We start from the raw sequence: 21,884 nt of genomic DNA on the forward strand, positions 1-21,884 counted from the left end.
TGTAATGTGGAAAATGGAGTCTGTGTGTATGACAGAATTAACTGTGATTCATCAATAGATGGTGTAAGAGTGACAATCGTATCGACAAGGGCTTCAGAGTTTAATTGAAAAGAAATGTTAGAAATTCACACACTCGGTACTGCTTTTGGCAGAATTGATGTCAGAAGCATGTCCCCACTAAGTTCCACAGGAATGCTCTCGGTGATGTGCGCTGAATACATGGTGTGAAATAAGTCAAGTCTATTTTTTCTACGTTTTTCAAAAAAAGTTACTTTCTATTCAAGGGGGCAGATTCTCTGATACCCGTCTGGGATAAGCTCTCTCCAACTGTAACATTTCAGTTGCATCTCGCACCTGCACTTATCTGTCCATCAAACATGTAAACAACTATCATACATGTTCCACAGCAAGCTACTCTATCCAAACCAATTGGTGGAGTAAATGATTGAGCTATATGTAAAAACTATGTTTATTTATTAGGGGAAAAATTTATGAAAACTATATGAACCATTATTTTTGGGGGGCTGCGAACGGTTCAGAACTTGATTTATTTATTTAATTTATTTAACCTTTATTTAACGAGGCAAGTCAAATTCTTATTTACAATGGCGGCCTACACCTGACCAAACCCAGACGACGGTGGGCCAATTGTGCACCGCCCTATCACGGCCGGTTGTGATACAGTCTGGATTCGAACCAGGGTGTCTGTAGTGACACCTCAAGCACTGAGATGCAGTGCCTTAGACCGCTGCGCCACTCTGCGCTGGTCGGTACACTGGAACGCAAATAAATAAATAGGGGTTCTGCGCAGAACAGAGCGATTGGAAAAAAAATCTGGTTCCAACCCCTGGTACAAACGAATGCTATTTTGAGACTATATGAATCGTGGACTGACAGGAAATGAAAACGTGTTTTTTGAGTAAAATGCCCTGGTTATGCTTTACATTAAGTTGCCCTTATTACTATGTAACTACACAGTATTAACTGTGGTAATCTGATTGGGTCTCTGATTGGGGATCATATTTAGGTAGCCATTTTCCCCATTGTGATTTGTGGGATCTTGAATATGTATAGTTTCCTAGTAGCACTGTTAGCGTCACGTTTCGTTTGTGCTTTATTGTTTTGTTTGGTGAGTTTCGATTTATTAAAATATGTGGAACTCTACGCACGCTGCGCCTTGGTCCAATCATTATGATGAACGTGACACATATCCCAACCCGAAGCCATGGATTATAGGAAACATCCACACTGAGCTAAAGGCTAGAGCTGCCACTTTCAAGGAGCGGATCACTAATCTGGACGTTTATAAAAATCATGCTACGATCTCAGACGAGCCATCAAACAGGCAAAGAAAGCGTCAATACAGGACTAAGATTAAATCCAACTACACCAGCTCTGATGCTCATCAGATGTGTCAGGGCTGGCAAATTATCACGGATTACAAAGGGAAACCCAGCCACAAGCTGCCCAGTGACGCAAACCTACCAGACGAGCTAAATGCCTTCTATGCTCGCTTCGACGTAAGCAACACTGAACCATGCATAAAAGCACCAGCTGTTCCAGACGACTGTATGATCACGCTCTCCATAGCTGATTTGAGTAAGCTTTAAACAGGTTAACATTCACAAGGTCACAGAGCCAAACGGATTACCAGGATGCGTACTCAGAGCATGCTCTGACCAGTTGGCAAGTATCTATTCAACCTCTCCCTGATCCAGTCTGTAATACCTACATGTTTCGAGCAAACCACCATAGCATGCCCAAGTATGCCAAGGTAACCTGTCTAAATGACTTTGAAATGCTTTGAAACAGCCTAGACCCACTCCAATTCCTATACTGCCCAAACAGATCCACAGATGACAAAATCTCTAATGCACTCCACAATGCCCTCTCCCACCTGGACAAGAGGAACACCTATGCGAGAGTGCTGTTCATTGACTACAGTTCAGCGTTCAGCACCATAGTGTCCTCCAAGCTCATCACTAAGCTAAGGACCCTAGGACTGAACACCTACCTTTGCAACTGTATCCTGGACCTCCTAACGGGCCATCCTAAAGTTTTGAGGGTAGGCAAAACACATCCGCAACACTGACCCTCAATACGGGGGGCCCTCAGAGGTGTATGCTTAGTCCCCTCCTGTACTCCCTGTTCACTCATGACCGCATGGCTAGGCATGTCTCCAACACCATCAGCCTATAGGGAGGAGGTCAGAGACCTGGCAATGTGGTGCCAGGAAAACAACCTCTCCCTCAACGTCAGCAAGACAAAGGAACTGATCTTGGACTACAGGGAATGGAGGGCTGACCACGACCCCGTTTACATACACCAACACAGTTGTGAAGAGGGTACAACAATGCCTATTCCCCCTCAGGAGGCTAAAACTATTTGGTATGGGCCCTCAGATCCTCAAAAAAGTTTTACAACTGCATCACTGTGAGCATCTTAACAGGCTGCATCACCACTTGGTATGGCAACTGCTTGGCATCCGACTGCAAGGCGCTACAGAGGGTAATGTGTACAGCCCAGTACATCACTGGAGCCGAGCTCCCTGCCATCCAAGAAGGCCCTAGAAATTGTCAAAGACTCCAGCCACCCAAGTCACAGACTATTCTCTCTGCTACCGCACTGCAAGCGATACCGATGCACCAAGTCTGGAACAGGACCCTGAACAGCTTCTACTCCCAAAGCCATGAGCCTGATAAATAGTTAAATAGTTAACCAAATAGCTATTCGGACTGCATTGACCCTTTTTGCACTAACTTTTTTGACTCTTCACATATGCTGCTGCTACTGTTTATTATACTATATATCCTATTGGCTAGTCACTTTATTCCTAGTTATATTTACATGTTTACTTCAATTACCTCATACCGCTGCACATTGACATGGTACTTGTACCCTGTGCCAAGTTATCGTTACTCATTGTGTATTTATTATTCATTTTATTATTACATGTTATTCATTTTGTATTATTTCTCTATTTTCTTTCTCTGCATTGTTGGGAAGGTCCAGTAAGTCTACACCTGTTTACGAAGCATATGACAAGTTAAATTTCATTTAAGCTATTGTCTTTCATTTAAGTACAGTGTTCCACGACGTGAAAGCTTTGCGTGTGGCGTGTGGCGTGTGGCGTGCCAGGATATCCATCCCCTCGCTTTTAGCCTACAATTGATTGTTTGTTACCAGTTGGGAAGAGAAGTGGAATTACAATATTGTCTTTCTAAATGGGACACCAACTGTAAACAATTTCTTTATTACACTGTTCTCTGTGTTGAGTTAAGCCTCTCCCTATAACTGCATTTCATGCTTTGCTTTGCATGTCCTGTTGACACTGGTTATTCACATACACCATATATACAAAGGTATGTGGACACCCTTTCAAATGAGTGGATTTGGCTATTTCAGCCACACCTGTTGCTGACAAGTGTATAAAATCAAGCACAAAGCCATGAAATCTCCGTAGACAAACGTTGGCAGTAAAATGGCATTACTGAAGTGTTCAGTAACTTACAACGTGGCCCGTCATAGGATGCCACCTTTCCAACAAGTTAGTTCATCAAATGTCTGCCCTGTTAGAGCTGCCCCGGTCAACTGTAAGTGATGTTATTGGGAAAATCTAGGAGCAACAATGGCTCAGCTGTGAAGTGCTAGGCCACACAAGCTCACAGAACGGGACCGCAGAGTGCTGAAGCGCATAGCGCGTAAAAATAGTCTGTCCTCAGTTGCAACTCTTACTACCAAGTTCCAAACTGCCTCTGGAAGTAACGCCAGCACAATAACTGTTCATTGTGAGCTTCATGAAATGGGTCTCCATGGCCGAGCAGCAGCACACAAGCCTAAGATCACCATGTGCAATGCTAAGTGTCGGCTGGAGTTGTGTAAAGCTCGCCACCATTGGACTCTGGAGCAGTAGAAATGCGCTGTTTTTCATAATTTGAGCTAGGCCCCTTAGTTCCAGTGAAGGGAAATCTTAATGCTACAGCATACAATGACCTTCTAAACGATTCTGTGCTTCCAACTTTGTGGCAACAGTCTGTTTTCCTGTTTCAGCATGACAATGCCCCCCATGTACAAAGAAGGTGCCATACAGAAATGGTTTATCGAGAACGGTGTGGGAGAACTTGACAGGCCTGCACAGAGCCCTGTCCTCAACCCCGTCAAACACCTTTTGGATGAATTGGAACGCTGACTCCGAGCCAGGCTTAATCGGCCAACATCAGAGCCCGACCTCACTAATGCTCTTGTGGCTGAATGGAAGCAAGTCCCCACAGCAATGTTCCAACATCTAGTGGAAAGCCTTCCCAACTACATATTAATGACCATGATTTTGGAATGAGATGTTCGACGAGCAGGTGTCCACATACTTTTGGTCATTTAGTGTAAGTATCACTCTCAGACTCAGCTAATTTTCGTCTTCCCTGTATTGTATGCCACAGGTCTACATGTACATTGCACTCTAAATGATAAGCAGTGCCACACCCAATGTCCTCTCACAATATGATTACACTACAGCAGACTATCTGTAGAAAATTCATACACTGGAAAATTCTTAACATAATCATTCTCAAGAGCCCGATATCTTGAACATAACAGAAATTCGGTGGCCACGGCCACGGGTAATAATCTTCAAGAGAATCAACTCGAAGGCATACGAATACATAGCCATCCAGGTGATTATTGGTGCATACCTTGTAATTGTAATTTTCATGGACTGACTTTTATCTCAGAATGATGACTAATGCATCTTCTGTGACTCAGGAGGACCACCTTCTGCTATTGTGCGTTTGGTAACAAGGTACTGAAGAGGGCATACATTACCTGACTCCATTACGTGGTAATTGGTTTTCTTTGTGAAGACAGAGCTTGTAGATTCACTATGGGATCACTGAATTAGTAAAGAAGCTCTCTCAAGAGTCTCACCTTGACCACACCGTCTAGTTGGAGTGCCCGAACCCTGGATACATGTTTTAGTTATGCCACACACTGTACATAGAGATCAGGAAATCGATCGATGGACGATTTTCCAAATGTTCATTAATGTCTAACACCAGATCTAATAACTTGTCTGTGCACTGTATGGCTGTATTACAATGTATTAATTATTAGAACTCCTCTAATAAACCACACATTTTAGGTGTAGATTTGCTTTCCATAAACAATCACACAGACATACACAGACTGCCTGATTCAAACTGTATTTTATTTTCATGGCGTCCTGACCAGCCCGGTTCCAGCAACTATGGTGGATGGCTAACCAAGCCCACAGTGTAGTACAGCTCAGCTTACCTCAGAGGTGTGCTATAAGTATCTTGGCATACAGTATCTAAAGGTGATGTTTCTGTCCTTTTTTTCAGGAAAACACTACCGCAAGTCCTGCGCCTCGTCTGGTGCCTGCCTCATCGCCTCCTCTGGCTACCAGCAGTTCTGCACGGGGAAACTCAACTCAGTGTGCATCAGCTGCTGCAACACACCCCTCTGTAATGGACCGCGTCAGAAGAAACAGAGTTCCAGAAAAAGAGTTCCCTCTGCTGCCTCGTCTCTAATCCCACCACACAGCCTCGCCCTCATTTTTATCCCCATCCTCCTGCACCCATCCTCCATATTATGCTGACAGAGCCTATGATTGGCTGGTTTGGTCTCATCAAGACTGTGGTCCAGCTTTTGGACTCAGCCTGTGTTTCAGTGAAAGGTTTCCCAGCCCGTACGGTGTCCATATCTTTAATGGATGTGTGACACTGTCCTAATATGGACACCGTATTTAGAAAATGTCCTAATATGGACAGTAACTTGAGGTCTAAAGACATTGACTGAAATGAGGTATTGATCCTGACAAATATGTTTATCGAGTGAGTCAGGTGCACCACATGTTTGATAGACAATAGGCAGGTTAACCAATGACCCAAGTTTATTTGACAAAAGCAAGCTATGTGTAATGGAAACGGAAGATATAGATCAACAATTTTTATCCATTTGACAGGGGTGGATTTTACTTTTGCTGAACTTTCCTTATTGCTACAATGATGATGGAAACAGTGTTTTTTTTTCAATAAATGCTGATTGCCAAATAATTTTGAAGGTACCAGTCAAAAGTTTGGACAGACCTACTCATTCCAGGATTCTTCTTTATTTTTACTATTTTCTACATTGTAGAATAATAGTGGACACATCAAAACTATAAAATAACACATAGAATCATGCAGTAACCAAAAAAGTGTTAAACAAATCAACATATATCTTCAATTTGAGATTCTTCAATTTGCCCTGATGACAGCTTTTTGCACCCTCTTGGCATTCTCTCAACCAGTTTCATGAGGTAGTTACCTGGAATGCATTTCAATTAACAGGTGTGCCTTGTTAAATGTAAATTTGTGGAATTTCTTTCCTTCTTAATGCGTTTGAGCCAATCAGTTGTGTTGTGACAAGGTAGAGTTGGTATACAGTGCCTTGCGAAAGTATTCGGCCCCCTTGAACTTTGCGACCTTTTGCCACATTTCAGGCTTCAAACATAAAGATATAAAACTGTATTTTTTTGTGAAGAATCAACAACAAGTGGGACACAATCATGATGTGGAACGACATTTATTGGATATTTCTAACTTTTTTAACAAATCAAAAACGGAAAAATTGGGCGTGCAAAATTATTAAGATAGCCCAATTTGGTAAAAGCCGTCGTCCATATTATGGCAAGAACAGCTCAAATAAGCAAAGAGAAACAACAGCCCATTGTTACTTTAAGACATGAATGTCAGTCAATGCGGAGCATTTCAAGAACTTTGAAAGTTTCTTCAAGTGCAGTCGCAGAAACCATCAAGCGCTATGATGAAACTGGCTCTCATGAGGATCGCACAGGAATGGAAGACTCAGAGTTACGTCTGCTACTGAGGATAATATCATTAGAGTTACCAGCCTCAGAAATTGCAGCCCAAATAAATGCTTCATAGAGTTCAAGTAACAGACACATCTCAACATCCACTGTTCAGAGGAAACTGTGTGAATCAGGCCTTCATGGTTGAATTGCTGCAAAGAAACCACTACTAAAGGACACCAATAAGAAGAGACTTGCTTGAGCCAAGAAACACGAGCAATGGACATTAGACCGGTGGAAATCTGTCCTTCAGTCTGATGACTCCAAATTTGAGATTTTTGGACTCATCCACTCTGTCTCTGTGAGACGCAGAGTAGGTGAACGGATGATTTCCACATTTGTGGTTCCCACCGTGAAGCATGGAGGTATGATGGCGTGGGGGTGCTTTGCTTGTTACACTGTCAGTGATTTATTTAGAATTCAAGGCACACTTAACCATGGCTACCACAGCATTCTGCAGCGATACACCATCCCATCTGGTTTGAGCTTAGTGGTTTGAGCTTATAATTTATTTTTCAACAGGACAATGACCAACACACTTCCAGGCGGTGTAAGGGCTATTTGACCAAGAAGGAGAGTGATGGAGTGCTGCATCAGATGACCAGGCCTCCACAATCCCCCGACCTCAACCCAATTGAGATGGTTTGGGATGAGTTGGACCGTGGGGTGAAGGAAAAGCAGCCAACAAGTGCTCAGCATATGTGGGAACTCCTTCAAGACTGTTGGAAAAGCATTCCAGGTGAAGCTGGTTGAGAGAATGCCAAGCGTGTGCAAAGCTGTCATAAAGGCAAAGGGTGGCTACTTTGAAGAATCTCAAATATAAAATATATTTTGATTTGTTTAACACTTTTTTGGTTAGAACATGATTCCATATGTGTTATTTTATTGTTTCGATGTATTCACTATTATTCTGCAATGTGTAAAATAGTAAAAATAAAGAAAAATCCTTGAACTAATAGGTGTGTCCAAACTTTTGACTAGTACTGTATGCTGGGCACATGATGTCATCGCATAACTTTAAAGCTCCACTCCACGTTTAGTTCTAAATGCCAACTGCTTGCAACAACAAAAAATACTATAAAATGAATGTTTCTTTGCAGGACAAGGATTGTCCTGACTTTCACAAAGGCCTGAATTGCTTTGCCTTGCTTTTCTTGCCCTGCTGGCAAGTTTTACCATCCAATTATTTCAGATCTACATTAAAGTTTCACCATGGCATGGACGGTGGCAGTACGTTGGCACATGATAGTTATTATAATATGGCAAATATTAGTAAATGGTTTCATTTTATCAATGTTGCTGGCTTTTGCAAGCCTACCTGAGAAATTAAACAGATAGGTAAGAGGGCATACTGGCTATCGCCAAATTATTAATGCGCTATTTGCCTAAATGTGTAATAGAAACACTTAAACCACATTTTATTCTACACTGTAGGTTTTTGCTAAAAAAAAAATGTTTTTTAGGTGTGACGTCACTATGTACAGCTGTTTTTATTGACACAAGATAGTTAATTGGAAACGCACCGTAACAGGCAATTGTCACATGTATTTTCTATGCAGACTTTCTAAATGTCAACAAAAAAAATCACTGGACAAGTTCATGGAAACATAGCTGTTGACTGGCCAACTGAGGGCACTAGAAGGTAATATGTACATTTATAGATGAACTGGATGAGGTTTATTTGTACAGTAGATTAAATGGAGTACAGAGACAAAAGATGAAGAAAAACACAAATAACACAACAGAGGAAGTGACCATTTTTAATGTTAAAATAATGATGCTGATACTGTAGTGATGAAACATAAATTACATTTGTCTTGAGATCAAATCATATGCACTGGGTCCAATTTAGGAAGTGGTCAACACTGTCAGTGGATGCCATACAAATGAATGGAAAAGTATACTTTGGACACAATGTACAATGCAGACACCATGTCATGATGAATAATGTTGAGCTTAGTTTTCAGTGGCATCTTAAGTGACTGTGAAAATATGAGTTACAGTAGGGCCAAGAGAAGTGTCATCTCATGTAATGGAAAGAAATCACTGTAATTAACACTGTTCAAATACCAAGCTTTTCCAGTGTTCCAGGTATTACAATGTACAGTATGAGATGAAATTGGTAAAAATGTCCTGACTGTTCTTTGACTGGATGTATTACTATGTTAGACTCCTCACATATTATGTCTGTAGAGGCACCTCTCTGACAAAACAGGTTGTGGTAGATTGTTGAAATCTGAGTTGGATGACACCCTGTATCCCTCTCCGATGAATTCAATACTGTAATATTGAACACAGCTAAGTGTCTCTCTTTTGGTTCATCTTTCAAAGTCACCTAGAAGTCTTTCTGGACTGTATTGATTCACAACGTCAATTCTACTTCATAACCTCAGCCAAGAAGCATGTTAGAGCACAAGTCAAAACAACTGTCATACGTGTATTTTAATAAACTTATATTTCAGTCTCTTCGGGGATGTTTCCCTTTCCGACTGAATTTGAAAGTGATTCATCGGTTGTGGGGAGGGCCTCCTCAGGGCTGCGAGGGGGAGTGTCCTTAGGACTATGGAAGGTAGTGAATGTAGGCATCTTGAACTCCTTGCTCTGAGTCTGAGTAGACCTGTTGCCACCACCACGACGCAGTGACTTTAGCAGGGGCCGCAGTGAGCGGGCGGAGTTGGCCTCGAAGCTCCTCAGAGTCCGTTTGTTTACGTGCTCGATGGTGAGGCGGCAGCGTAGCACCTGGACGAAGACCTGTCGGAACTGGCGGGAAGAGAGGTTGTACAGGAAGGGGTTTAGCACGGAACTAAGGTAGAAGAAGGTGTCGGCCACAGGGTGCAGCACCACATAGTTGCGGAAGTAGGACATGGTCCAGCTGGACTTGGGCACGGCGGCAGTCATCAGGCGACGCACCTGGTTGGGCAGCCAGCACACGGTAAGGGAGCCCACGATTAAACCTGAGAAAGAGGGAGGGGGAGCGAGAGAGAGAGGGAAGGAAGGAAAGAGAAAAAGTAATTAAGAATATTCGATAATGGTAGTAGGGGGCAGTGGACCACACCTGGGTTAAAATATATGCATATTAAGTATTTGTTATTTAAATACTTGTTTTCTGTGTATTTTCAAATAAAGTGGCTAAATCAGCTACTTCTATTTGAAGTGTTTGAAAGTATTTTCAAATAACTTCCTATAAATAGCAAGAACTATTTTCAAATACTTATTTACAAATATATTATTTCAAATACCACCTAGAAGACCTGGGTTCAAATGCATGGGCCTTTAAATATTTCATATTTTAAAATACACTGAGTGTGGCAAATAAACCTGATAGATATCTTGCAGCTCCCACCAAACGAGTAATAATTTTAAATTTTTTAAAGATAAAGATACAAAGCGGTAATTAAAAACAACAACACAATGACAATTTTAAAAGCTAGGAAAATGTATATAAATCAGAATTAAACAACAGTTGGACTGTTCCTATAGCCTTCTTAGACTCAACAACTCTGAAGCAATTATCAGCAGACAAAAAATAATGAATAAAAACAGAGATCACCCAATAATAAATATTAGATGCTGTTAAAACAGTTGCATGGAGAAAAGCACCAGGAATGAATGGCTTTCCCATAGAATTCTATTAAGTAATTTGGGTCAAAGTAGCCCCCCTACTTACATATGACATGTGTGACTCAATTCAGTACTACCTAGTTCCATGTATCAAACAGTTAATTCAGTCAAATTAAAACCAGGAAAATCTGGAGAGTCCTCTGCTGATTAAAGACCCACAAGTTGAAAACATTTTGACAAAATAATAAGATTAAGATAAGATTAAAAGCAATAGAATTGCAAACGTCACACCAGACTTCATATACACTACCGTTCAAAGTTTGGGGTCACTTCGACATTTTCTGTACATTAAAATAAAATAAAATAGATCAGAAATACAGTGTAGACATGTTGTAAATGACTATTGTAGCTGGGAACAGCAGAATGTTTATGGATGATCTACATAGGCACACAGAGGCCCATTATCAGCAACCATGTTAGCTAATCCAGGTTTATCCTTTTAAAAGGCTAATTGATCATTCGAAAACCCTTTGCAATTATGTTAGAACAAGCTGAAAACTATTGTTTTGATTAAAGAAGCAATAAAACTGGCCTTCTTTAGACTAGTTGAGTATCTGAAGCATCAGCATTTGTGGGTTCGATTACAGGCTCTAAATGGCCAGACACAAAGAATTTACTTCTGAAACTCGTCAGTCTATTGTTGTTCTGAGAAATGAAGGCTATTCCATGCGAGAAATTGCCAAGAAACTGAAGATCTTGTACAACGCTGTGTAGTACTCCCTTCACAGAACAGCACAATCTGGCTCTAACCAGAATAGAAAGAGGAGTGGGAGGCCCCAGTGCGCAACTGAGCAAGAGGACAAGAACATTATAGTGTCTAGTTTGAGAAACAGAAGCCTCACAAGTCCTCAACTGGCAGGTTCATTTAATAGTACCCGCAAAACACCAGTCTCAATGTCAACAGTGAAGATGCGACATCGGGATGCTGGCCTTCTATGCAGAGTTCCTCTGTCCAGTGTCTGTGTTATTTTGCCCATCTTAATCTTTTATTTTTATTGGCCAGTCTGAGATATGGCTTTTTCTTTGCAACTCTGCCTAGAAGGCACGCATCCCAGAGTCACCTCTTCACTGTTGACGTTGAAACTGGTGTTTTGCGGGTACTATTTAATGAAGCTGCCAGTTGAGGACTTGTGAGGCGTCTGTTTCTCAAACTAGACACTCAGTTGACTAACTGTAGCCCGTCTGTTGCTCTGCACAACTCATGTCAGCCTCCTTTGCCTTCTTTCATCAATGACCCATTTTCAACCACTGGCCTGCCGTTGGCTGGATGTCCTTTGACCATTCTAGATACACACAGGATTCAGTTCAGTGAGAAAACCGTACCCCGTTCAAAGGCACTTAAATAGTTTGTCTTGCCCATTCACTCTCTGAATATCACACATAACAATCCATGTCTCAATTGATTGATGTGGATTTAACAGGTGACATCAATAAGGGATCATAGTTTTAACCTGGATTCACCTGGTTAGTCTGCCATGGAAACATCAGGTGTTCCTAACGTTTTATACATTCAGTGTACATGCCTATACTTTCCAAATGTATTTCCAAATACATTCCAATACTCAACTACTTCTATTCTAAATGAAATATCCAAATACTGTACTTACTCTGAAATGTCATTGAAATACCCAAAATAGTATTTCAACCCAGGTCAATGGACTACTGAATAATGCAAATATTTTTGTGTAGATTGGGTTTGCTTTGCCATCTAAACCAGCGTTGATGCAATGATATGCTTTGGTGTGTTTTTGGACATTTTTGTGCTGTCTCTTTACATTAACTGATTTAGTTTCCCCTGGTGATTTATAATGCTAATTATACTAAGACAAAAACAGCCCGTTGAGATTAAGTGCACTGTTAAAAAAATACAGGTCTGTGCTGTTGTAAAAAAAAACACTGCCAGCTAGTCCTTAGGGCAAGGTGATTTCAAATTGCAGTTAAATAATTTGTATTTATTTATATTCATATCAGCATTCTACTATTATGAATTGAGGACTGACATTGTAATGCTGTGAAATTCAAAAAAAGGGAAAACAGAAATGATGGTGTGTGGAGTTATTTTCTTCAGCCCTGTTTCACAGTAAAGTGGAGCTGAGAGTGTAAGAGGTGCAGTATGGGTCGACACTGTGAGGGGTCCATTAGAGAAATTCCCTAAAGGGTAATTAAACTTTCTTACTGTCTCCTTGCTCATTTTATTGAATGTCAGACTACAACAGTACCCATTCTAATGAAAAATATTATACAACAAATGAAGAAAAAACCTAAACAGGGATATATGTATTTTTATCCGATTTATGTTTTCATTAATGGGGCTTTCTTAGCTGGGTGTAACTGAAGTGTAACTGTGCCAGGCAATTATTTTAAAAAGAAAAACCCAGAATAAAGGCAAATGCTGAAAAACATTGTTATGACTAAACATTATCCTTGCCAAAATAAATTATATGGGATTTTAATAAGAAGTACCAAAACATTTTCTTGGTAGTTCTCAGACTGTAGAAATCCTCTGTGATGATGAGGCACAGGTTTTTGATACATTCCTACCTGGCTAATGTTGTATGTACCTCTTTGGGGAAAACACTGCTAAATAGGTTCTACACTGCAGGACAAAGTGGCAACAATTTGCTTGATTGTAAAAGAATAACTCCCGCACACATAGTTACGATCCTCATTCATTTATTGGAACACTTTTAAGTATTAAAACAAATAAGTATTAAACAGTCTAACACCTTAAGTGTTGAAATAAATAGTTGAACAATTTAGTTTAACAATTTGCTGACAAACACTTACATGAAGTTGTAGATTCTACAAGACATAATTATTTACACTATTCTTATTACCAGTACATACTCAGCTGCTTATCTAGAAATCCACATGCAAATGACAGTTCCTGTTGGCTTTGGCTCATACATGTTCTTTGTGCAGACTTGAGTCTATTTGAAAGACGTCATTCAGCAGGTTGATCTTCCATTTACAAACAGAATTCTTCCACAGTGTGAATGCACAATGAGGCAAAGTCATACAGTAATCATGGCTGTGAAGCAGCAAGCTAACCTTCACTTTATCCCTGGGGGAACTATGAAGTAAAGGTTTAGTTTGAATCTACCAACTGTCAGGAATGGGTCTTCAAAAACTCAAGACAGAGAAACTTTAATGTCAAACATACAGTATAGGTTTAGATAATTGGCATCAGCCTGGTGTGTTATGTTTATGCTATAATTGGTGCACAAACCATGAGTTATGGTCTCAGGACATCTATGATATGCTTTAAGCGTTAAACTAAAGTAGACTAAGCTGACAGTTTAGCATGTGGAGGTTACGTGGAGTGGGACAGGGAAACCCAAGAGCAGACTCAGACGAGGGGACTGGGATGAAGTAACCAAGGTATTTATTGAAACACAAGGGGAAGATGGAGTGCAGGCCAGGGGAAGCTCGGGCGGGTTGCAGGAAACCAGGTGCGGAGGCTGAGGCTGGAGCGAGAGGGGTTGAGACAGGGTAAGCAGGTCATGAGGGGAAACCAAGGGAGCAGTAGAGTGGGGAATCCAGGGCAAAGTAGCAGGATGAGGAGACATGGGACTGGAGACCTGGACCATGAGTCAGAGCGGGCAGAACAGTAACGGGGAGGACAACCGTGTCAGGCAAGGGAAGGAAAGTTTCTTCGATGCCACCTTCAATGGCAGGTCCTTTGATGAGAGCCATGTCTTTTGAGCTGGGGTGTAGACTGGGGCTGAGACCCGGCGATGGTTGGCTTGGGACTGGGTCCTGTCTGGGCACAGAGAAGGGCAACCTGAGCCTTCCTCCAGGTACGAAGACAACTGCGCAGATGGTCCTGGACAGAGGGAACCGCAACCTCTTGGGCGGGGAACAAGTGGGGTTGGTAACCCAGAACACACTCAAAAGGTGACATACCTGATGAGGTGTTGGTGAGGTTGTTGTGGACATATTTAACCCAGGGTAACTGAGTGCTCCAGGAGGAAGTGTTAGCAGACGTCATGCAGTGTAGGGCATTCTCCATCTCTTAGTTGGCCTGTTTGGTCTGGCCGTTGGTCTGGGGATGATATCCAGAAGAAAGACTTGACATTGATACCAAGAGCTAAACAGAAGGATCTCCATACCTAGGAGGTAAACTGGGGTCCCCTGTCGGAAACAATGTCAATGGGAATGCCATCCAGACGAAACACATGGGGACTAGCAGGTCCGCAGTCTCCCTGGAGAACAGGAGCTTGGAGAGCGGAATGAAGTGAGCCATTTCAGAAAACCTGTCAATAATGGTGAGGCTGACAGAGTTACCGTTAGATGGGGGAAGGCCAGTGATGAAGTCCAGAGCTATGTGTGACCAGGGGCGACTGGGTATGGGAAGACGGCGCAGCAGCTCGAAGTGAGTTTAGTGGAGGTTTTGTTCCAAGCACAAACTGAGCAGGCTGAGATACGGGACCCGATCTCCCAGGCAAAGGCGGCATTGATGCAGGTGGATGGCACAATGGCTTCTGGCTCGGTACCCGTGTTGTCGATGGTTAACTGGCGGGAGAGGGCATCAGGCTTGGTATTCTTTGAACCGGGGCGATAAGTGAGTGCGAAATTGAATCTACCAAAGAACAAGGCCCATCTGGCTTCCCGGGAGTTCAAACATTTGGCGGTCTGGATGTAGGACAGGTTTTTATGGTCATTCCACACGATGAAGGGAGGGGACAGAGCCCTCCAGTCAGTGACGCCATTCCTCAAGAGCCAGCTTAACTGCCAGGTGTTCCTGGTTTCCAATGTCAAAATTCCTCTCTGCAGGTGAGAGCTTACGGGAAAAGAATGCACATGGGTGGAACGTCTGATCAGAAGGATCACGTTGAGACAGAACATCACCTACCCCGGTGTCAGAGGCGTCCACCTCCACGATGAAATGGAGTCCTGGGTCAGGCTAAGGACCGGAGGTGAAGCGACGCTTGAGTTTCAGGAATGTTGCCTCAGCCTCAGGAGTCCAGTGGAATGGGGTGGAGGTGAGAGGGGTGAGAGGTGCAGCCAGACGGCTGTAGTTGCAGAGGAAATGTCTGTAAAAATTTGCAAACCCCAGGAAACGCTGTAGCTGCTTCAGGTTGGAGGGCGCAGGCCACTCTGTGGCCACTCTGTGACTAACTTGACCTTGGCGTACATACATAACTATCCCTGTCCAATAATATAACCCAGGAAAGACACTGAGGCAGCATGGAACTCACATTTTTCAGCTTTAACAAAAAGCAAAATTCTCCAACAGCCGTTGAAGAACTTGGCAAATGTGTTGCTGGCGACACTCAGGGTCTTTGGAAATAATCAGGATTTCATCTAAATAGACAAAAACGAAGTATCCAATCACATCCCTCAGCACATTATTGACTAGGTTCTGGAAAACAGCCGGGGTGCTAGTAAGACCAAAAGGCATGACCAAATACTCAAAGTGACCCAGTGGTTTGTTGAACACAGTCTTCCACTCGTCCCCCTCTCTTATGCGGACAAGGTGATAGGCATTCCGGAGGTCGAGTTTGGTAAACACCATGGCACCATGGAGGGGGGAAAAAGCTGAGCTAATGAGTGGCAAATGGTACTTGTTCTTTACTGTGATATTATTCAGCCCACGGAAGTCTATGCACGGCCTCAGTGACCCATTCTTCCTTTTCACAAAGAAAATCCCCGCACCCACCGGGAAGGAAGATGGCTTGATGAGTCCTGCAGCCAGAGAATCCTGGATGTACCTCACCATAGCCTCTTCCTTGGGGCAAGAGAGGTTAAATAACCAGGTACTGGGAAGAGGAGCTCCAGGCTGCATGTAAATGGGACAGTTGTACGGCCGATGAGGCGGCAACGACAGGGCATGGTGCTTGCTGAACACAGGAGCTTGATCATGATACTCTGGAGGAACTGATGACTGGTCCGGAGGTTCTGGAATGAACTGGGGCACAGACAAGGCAGGGAGGGGGAAGGGCAGAATGTAGACAATTAGAGAGACAAGATGAACTCCAAGTGGTTACCTTTCCGGCGGTCCTGTCAATCTTTGGGTTGTGTAGCTTTAAAAATGGATGGCGAAGAACCAGGGGGGAGAAAGGAGATTCGATTATGTGGAAACGGATCTTTTCCTGGTGGTTTCCAGAGAGACCTGGGATGACAGGGATGGTTCTCTCAGACACGGGCGAGGAGCTGTCCGTTGAGAGCATTGGTATCAAGGGGTGATCCGAGTGGGACAGTGTCCAGGACCAACACCTCGGTCCAGGAAGCTCCCATCGGCACTCGAGTTGATGAGAGCAGATAGAGAAAAAGCCTGTCTCTGACAGACAAGGTTGCCTTCAAGCAAGGGTCTGGGGAAGATGGGCAGGCGATTTGGCTCACCCCCCACTACTGCCGAGCCCCCTTTTTTGCTGGACGCAGGGAACAAGTGGAGACAAAGTGACCAACCTGGCCACAGTATAGGCAGCTCCTAGCGCCAATTCGCCGCTGCCTCTCCTCTGGAGAGAGACGGGTCCGGCCGAACTGCATGGATTCAGGATCAGGAAGAGCCTTGGAAAGGGATGCAGTCGAAGAAGGAGAACAAGGCGCTGAACAGATGTTATGGTGCATGCAACCCTACCTACTCTCTCCCTCCAATGCTCACTGAAACGGTTGTCGATGCCGATAGCGAGAGAGATGAGTTCATCGAGTCTATCAGGCTCATCCCTGGACAGCAACTCGTCCTTGATGGTTTCAGTGAGCGCGTTCTGGAATGAGTGGAACAGAGAAACCCAAGAGCAGACTCAGATGAGGGGACTGGGATGAAGTAACCAAGGTATTTATTGAAACACATGGGGAAGATGGAGTGCAGGCCAGGGGAAGCTCAGGCGGGTTGCAGGAAACTAGGTGCGGAGGCTGAGGCTGGAGCGAGAGGGTTTGGGACAGGGTAAGCAGGTCAGGAGGGGAATCCAAGGGAGCAGTACAGTGGGGAATCCAGGGCAGAGTAGCAGGATGAGGAGACGTGGGACTGGAGATATGGACCAGAGTCAGAGCGGGCAGAACTGTAGCAGAGAGGAAAACCGTGTCAGGCAAGGAAAACAGGCACAACAGGATAACAGGATCAAAATAGTAACAAACGGATAGAACCGTAGACTGACTGAGCAGAGATTACGATCTGGCAGTGTGGAAGTGGCAGGGCTGACTATTTGTAGAGGTCTTGATTATGGAACAGGTTGCAGCTGTGAGGGTTTGCTCTGACTCAGCACACCTATCTCTGCCCACACAATCACACACACACAGAGAGAGAGAGAGAGAGAGGGAGAGAGCACTGGGGGAGTGGTGGCAGGTTAATGAGACACGGGATGAGCAGTAGAGTGCGTGGCAGTAGTAGATGTAACAGTGGAGGCTAAACTCCAACCCTGGGTGGTAGTGAGTTTGGACTATTATAGTCTAACTATTCTCTTACCTATGCACATGCTAGTACTGTGTTGAAGATACATTATGTCCAATATCCACACTCAACCATATTTCTAAATCTAAATTAATAATGCTTAGTTACACACCAACAAATGCATGCTGAAGATACAACTTCCTGAAAGTGTTTACTGAATGCATCAAGAACTCAAACTTAACGTGTCGATGGGCACCGATTTCCCAATTGACATCAATTCAAGGAAATCGAAATTGACAAGATCCACAGCTCGAGTTACAGACATCGGAGAGGCAAAAAAAGTATGTATATTTTATTCATCACAAACATGTCTCTAGACAATACATGCCTAAAGGGGTAAACAGAAAACTGATAGGGTAAGTCAAATGGAAACCTCTCAAAGAATATTGAGGGCGAATACATGAATAACAAAGCTATTAAATCTGTATTTGCTCCAGTGGTGTTCAAACCTTCTTTTTTTTACATCTGGACAAATTTTCACTAGTCGAAATGTAAGAAAATGTTGACAAAAACAGCACAATTTTCTGAGTGTATGACTATGCATGAAATATCTCACCATATTACATTACTATAACCAAGGGGTTTGTGATAATTTGACCATCAATAATAGATCTGCTTCTCTGGCTATTTGTATTGTGCAGACCAAGTTGTTCTTGTGCATGTTGGCCTTTAATTGAAAATGAGCTTAATAATCCCGAGAGGAATTTCTCACTCAACTGTCACGGTTTGGGCCATATAATTTCTATAGACAAATAATGAAATAACTTTTTAGGCCAGTCATTAGTACTCCATAGCAGCTATTTGTTAGCTACGTTAACTTGATTTGTAATTATTTTCATGTCAAATGTCAATTTTATCTATAACGATAGATAGGTATGTCAGAGACGCATACTACTCAAAATTGGAGCACGGAAAGGTCGGAGTATGAGTCCATATCAAAGTATGCGAAGAGCACGGAGGGCACTTCTCGAATGCGTACTCTGTATGTTCATGTTTACCTGCCTACGTACCGTAGATGGCAAGCCCATAATAAGTCAATAAGGCTAACTGGCTAGCTACTAGTGCTAGTAGTAGAATTGACATCTATCCTGCATAATATTCGTTTTAGGTCATTTTTGCCTGGTAAACTATGGTTAGCTACATTATTACGATTCACATATAGCTTGCTGATAGTTATGAAGTAATACGGTTGCTTTGTGTATATCTTGTTTAGTTTAGTGTTGCCATTGTCCTGGCTGGAAGAAGGTCTAATGAATGAGGAGGCAAAGTGTGAGGAAGTAGGGGGAGTGCGAGTGCTTCTCAAATGTATTGCTTTATGCGTGCTCCACACTCTCGTCCTCACAAGAACAAAATTAAGTGAACGTGGTTGGAAAACGCACTCAGAGCATGAGAGTGTGGAGCGCAGTAGTATGCATATTGATCTATGTGAAGTATCAATACCCTAAGCCATAACACCTCACAGACCAGTGAAACAATACAATTTCCATTAACAAGCTCGAATCTGTGCTACCAGCTTCAACTTAGATTTTTCCCAAGCAGAACGAGGAACCATGACGGCCACAGGCCCACTTCCACCGGTCACCGTAACCCATATTAGCTTGTCCATAGGCCAATCCATGAGCAGGCCACTGTGACCATAGCATGTTAGCCATAGCAGAGGTCAACCCAATACAGGCTGGACAGGCCACTGCACTCAGAGTCAGCTGATTACCAGCAGGGTCAGTGGCAACAGGGCCAATTGCCTGTCTCAGTCAACGCACAACATGCAGACAGCTAACAAATGCCTTCAGTGGCCTCCCTTCCAAACAATGCAGCAGTGCAACAATGCAGCATTTTAAAATGAAAAGCCTGCACACGGTACTGTATACGCTGCTCTCGTGCTTCATTCCTGCACACGCACATTACTCTCCATACATATGAGACTGGAGCATAGCATATGTCTCAGTTAGACTGCTGAAGGGGTTGTGGGACATGGGAATGCACTACTCTGTGTATGCTTTTGATGGAGCATAATAAATTAAGTTAATTTATATGATTGTGGAGACATTTTTGAATACCAAAGAAGCCTGAGAACCATTTTTTTTTCATGGCAAAAACCTTTAACCACTTTGTGTGGAAAATCAACCAGGGGCCTGTCACAATAACCCTTGACAAGACAAGCGCATGACTTGAGGCTTATGAGAAGGACAGAGGGAGAGCTAAAGAAAGAAGGGAGGGAGGGAGGGAGGGAGGGAGGGAGGGAGGGAGGGAGGGAGGGAGGGAGGGAGGGAGGGAGGGAGGGAGGGAGGGAGGGAGGGAGGGAGGGAGGGAGGGAGGGAGGGAGGGAGGGAGGGAGGGAGGGAGGGAGCAGGGAGAGGCTGCAAGAAAGAAAAAGAGGTAGACGGGACGAGAGAGAGTGGGAAGGACAGAGATAAAGAGGAGAAACAGGATAACAAGAGAGAAGGAGAATAAAGCCAGTGGAGAGATAATAAAGAGCCAGAGCAAAACACACCACACACTAAGAGCTCTCTATCGGATAGACACAGACAAAAGAGGCCGTGCTTACACTTTTCAGTGGATGATCATTATTGGCGCTATCCACAGGTCCACTGGTTCACATTAGACTAATACAGTCCCGCAGGTGCAGCATTAGAGTCCCGCAGGTGCAGTATACATACAAAGGTGATGAGAACACAGCTCTCTGATCTGCTACTCACAAACCAAGCCAAGAGTTCATGGTCCACACAACACAAAAGTCTTCACTACCCTACTGCTTTTGAGGAAAGGGTACTAAATGCCAGTTTTCTTCAATTCAAAACAACTGGGGACTTGTGTTAGGCTATAATATATTCAAAATAACCCAGTGCAACCAATTGGTTCATTTCTTCCTTGTCAAATGGAAGATTCATGACTAGGATCATAAGCAGTTACACACAAATTACTAAAGTGTGGAGTTTGTTGCCCTTGAGCAACATTTCTTTCCACACACCTTATTACATTTCTGTCAGTTTAATAAAAATCAATGACAATAGCAAGGCTGAGTGAGCTTTCTTTGAGAATTGATTAAGTCTATCTTCCGCGTGACCTTTTAGCTGATACCATGTCCAAATGTTACATTTAGCAGAGAGCCATGAAGACCATGCTGACTGCTATTCTATTTGCTCCAAATTCCTGTGGAGGCAATCGATCCCCGGATTTGGCTCTTCCTATCCCATGGCTTCCTCATTCTAATGTGGCCAGTCACCTGGAACATTGGCATTTGGCCAGCATGGATTGGTGCCCGTGAAACAGCAATAGAATACAACTGTAAAACGTTCAAATGTTATAGCCTCCATAATGGTAGTTGTCAATGAATGTTGATTGGTGTTTTTTTGTTGTTGTGCTGTGGGTCTTTGATTGAATACAGTATCTAATATCTATCTAATGCCATAACCATATGCCATAAACACACACCACACACATACAAGTCAAAACATTTGTAGTCATACCTTGTTGTCAAGGCACACAAAAGGTACACAAACTGTGCACACCCACATATACATATCCCCCCTTCCCTCCCAACACACACACACTGTATATCACCAGCATTCACCATTATCATACATGCTTGGCGAAACACACTTATGTTCTGGCTCTGGGTCTGTTTGTTTTTCTGCTATCCTGCTGGGCGCTCCTGCTTCCTCACACTGTATATTATGAAAGAACCGTCTGGACAGCCTGGTCCCATGCCACACACACATACACAGACAGTACCACAGAGCCCCCTTAATAAAGTATTACTTTCTCCTGTCAAGGATAATACAGGTCCAGTTACTAATTAGAAAGCAATTAAAGCTGATTATTCAACCAATTCATTCCCTGTCTCGTCTATAACTGGAGTCTATCGTATTGTGTGGCTAGATATCGCTCCGTGGTAGTTACACCACTATTGTTACGTAGTACAAACAGGTTATAGAACCTGTAAGCAAATGTGTGGTTAAAAACGCCCTAGAGTTGATTGACACACCTGTGTGTCACACAGTGAAG

The 21,884-nt window shown here is 43.2% G+C and overlaps 3 protein-coding genes across 4 annotated transcripts in view; 1 reads left to right on the forward strand and 2 right to left on the reverse strand.

Moving 5' to 3' along the window:
• The window catches only part of LOC109902346 (ly6/PLAUR domain-containing protein 1-like), a 47,662-nt gene extending 41,517 nt beyond the window's left edge, over positions 1 to 6,145 (forward strand). The window contains exon 3 of the mRNA XM_020498633.2: positions 5,355 to 6,145. Within this exon, the coding sequence (XP_020354222.1) occupies positions 5,355 to 5,611 (257 nt within the window). The 3' untranslated portion in view covers positions 5,612 to 6,145. The remainder of the gene's footprint in view (positions 1 to 5,354) is intronic.
• A 2,464-nt stretch (positions 6,146 to 8,609) lies between these two features.
• The window catches only part of LOC109865525 (G-protein coupled receptor 39), a 55,582-nt gene continuing 42,307 nt past the window's right edge, over positions 8,610 to 21,884 (reverse strand). For both annotated transcript variants that reach the window (XM_020453780.2, XM_020453790.2), the window contains one exon: positions 8,610 to 9,819. In XM_020453780.2, coding sequence (XP_020309369.1) covers positions 9,317 to 9,819 — 503 coding nt within the window. In that variant the 3' untranslated portion in view covers positions 8,610 to 9,316. The remainder of the gene's footprint in view (positions 9,820 to 21,884) is intronic.
• LOC109865536 (solute carrier family 35 member F5-like) overlaps positions 9,715 to 21,884 on the reverse strand; it is an 88,100-nt gene continuing 75,930 nt past the window's right edge. Inside the window, exon 17 of the mRNA XM_031793828.1 lies at positions 9,715 to 9,819. The gene's annotated coding sequence lies outside the window, so the exon portion shown is untranslated. The remainder of the gene's footprint in view (positions 9,820 to 21,884) is intronic.

Source organism: Oncorhynchus kisutch, linkage group LG2 (genome assembly GCF_002021735.2).
Source record: "Oncorhynchus kisutch isolate 150728-3 linkage group LG2, Okis_V2, whole genome shotgun sequence".
NCBI lineage: Eukaryota > Metazoa > Chordata > Actinopteri > Salmoniformes > Salmonidae > Oncorhynchus > Oncorhynchus kisutch.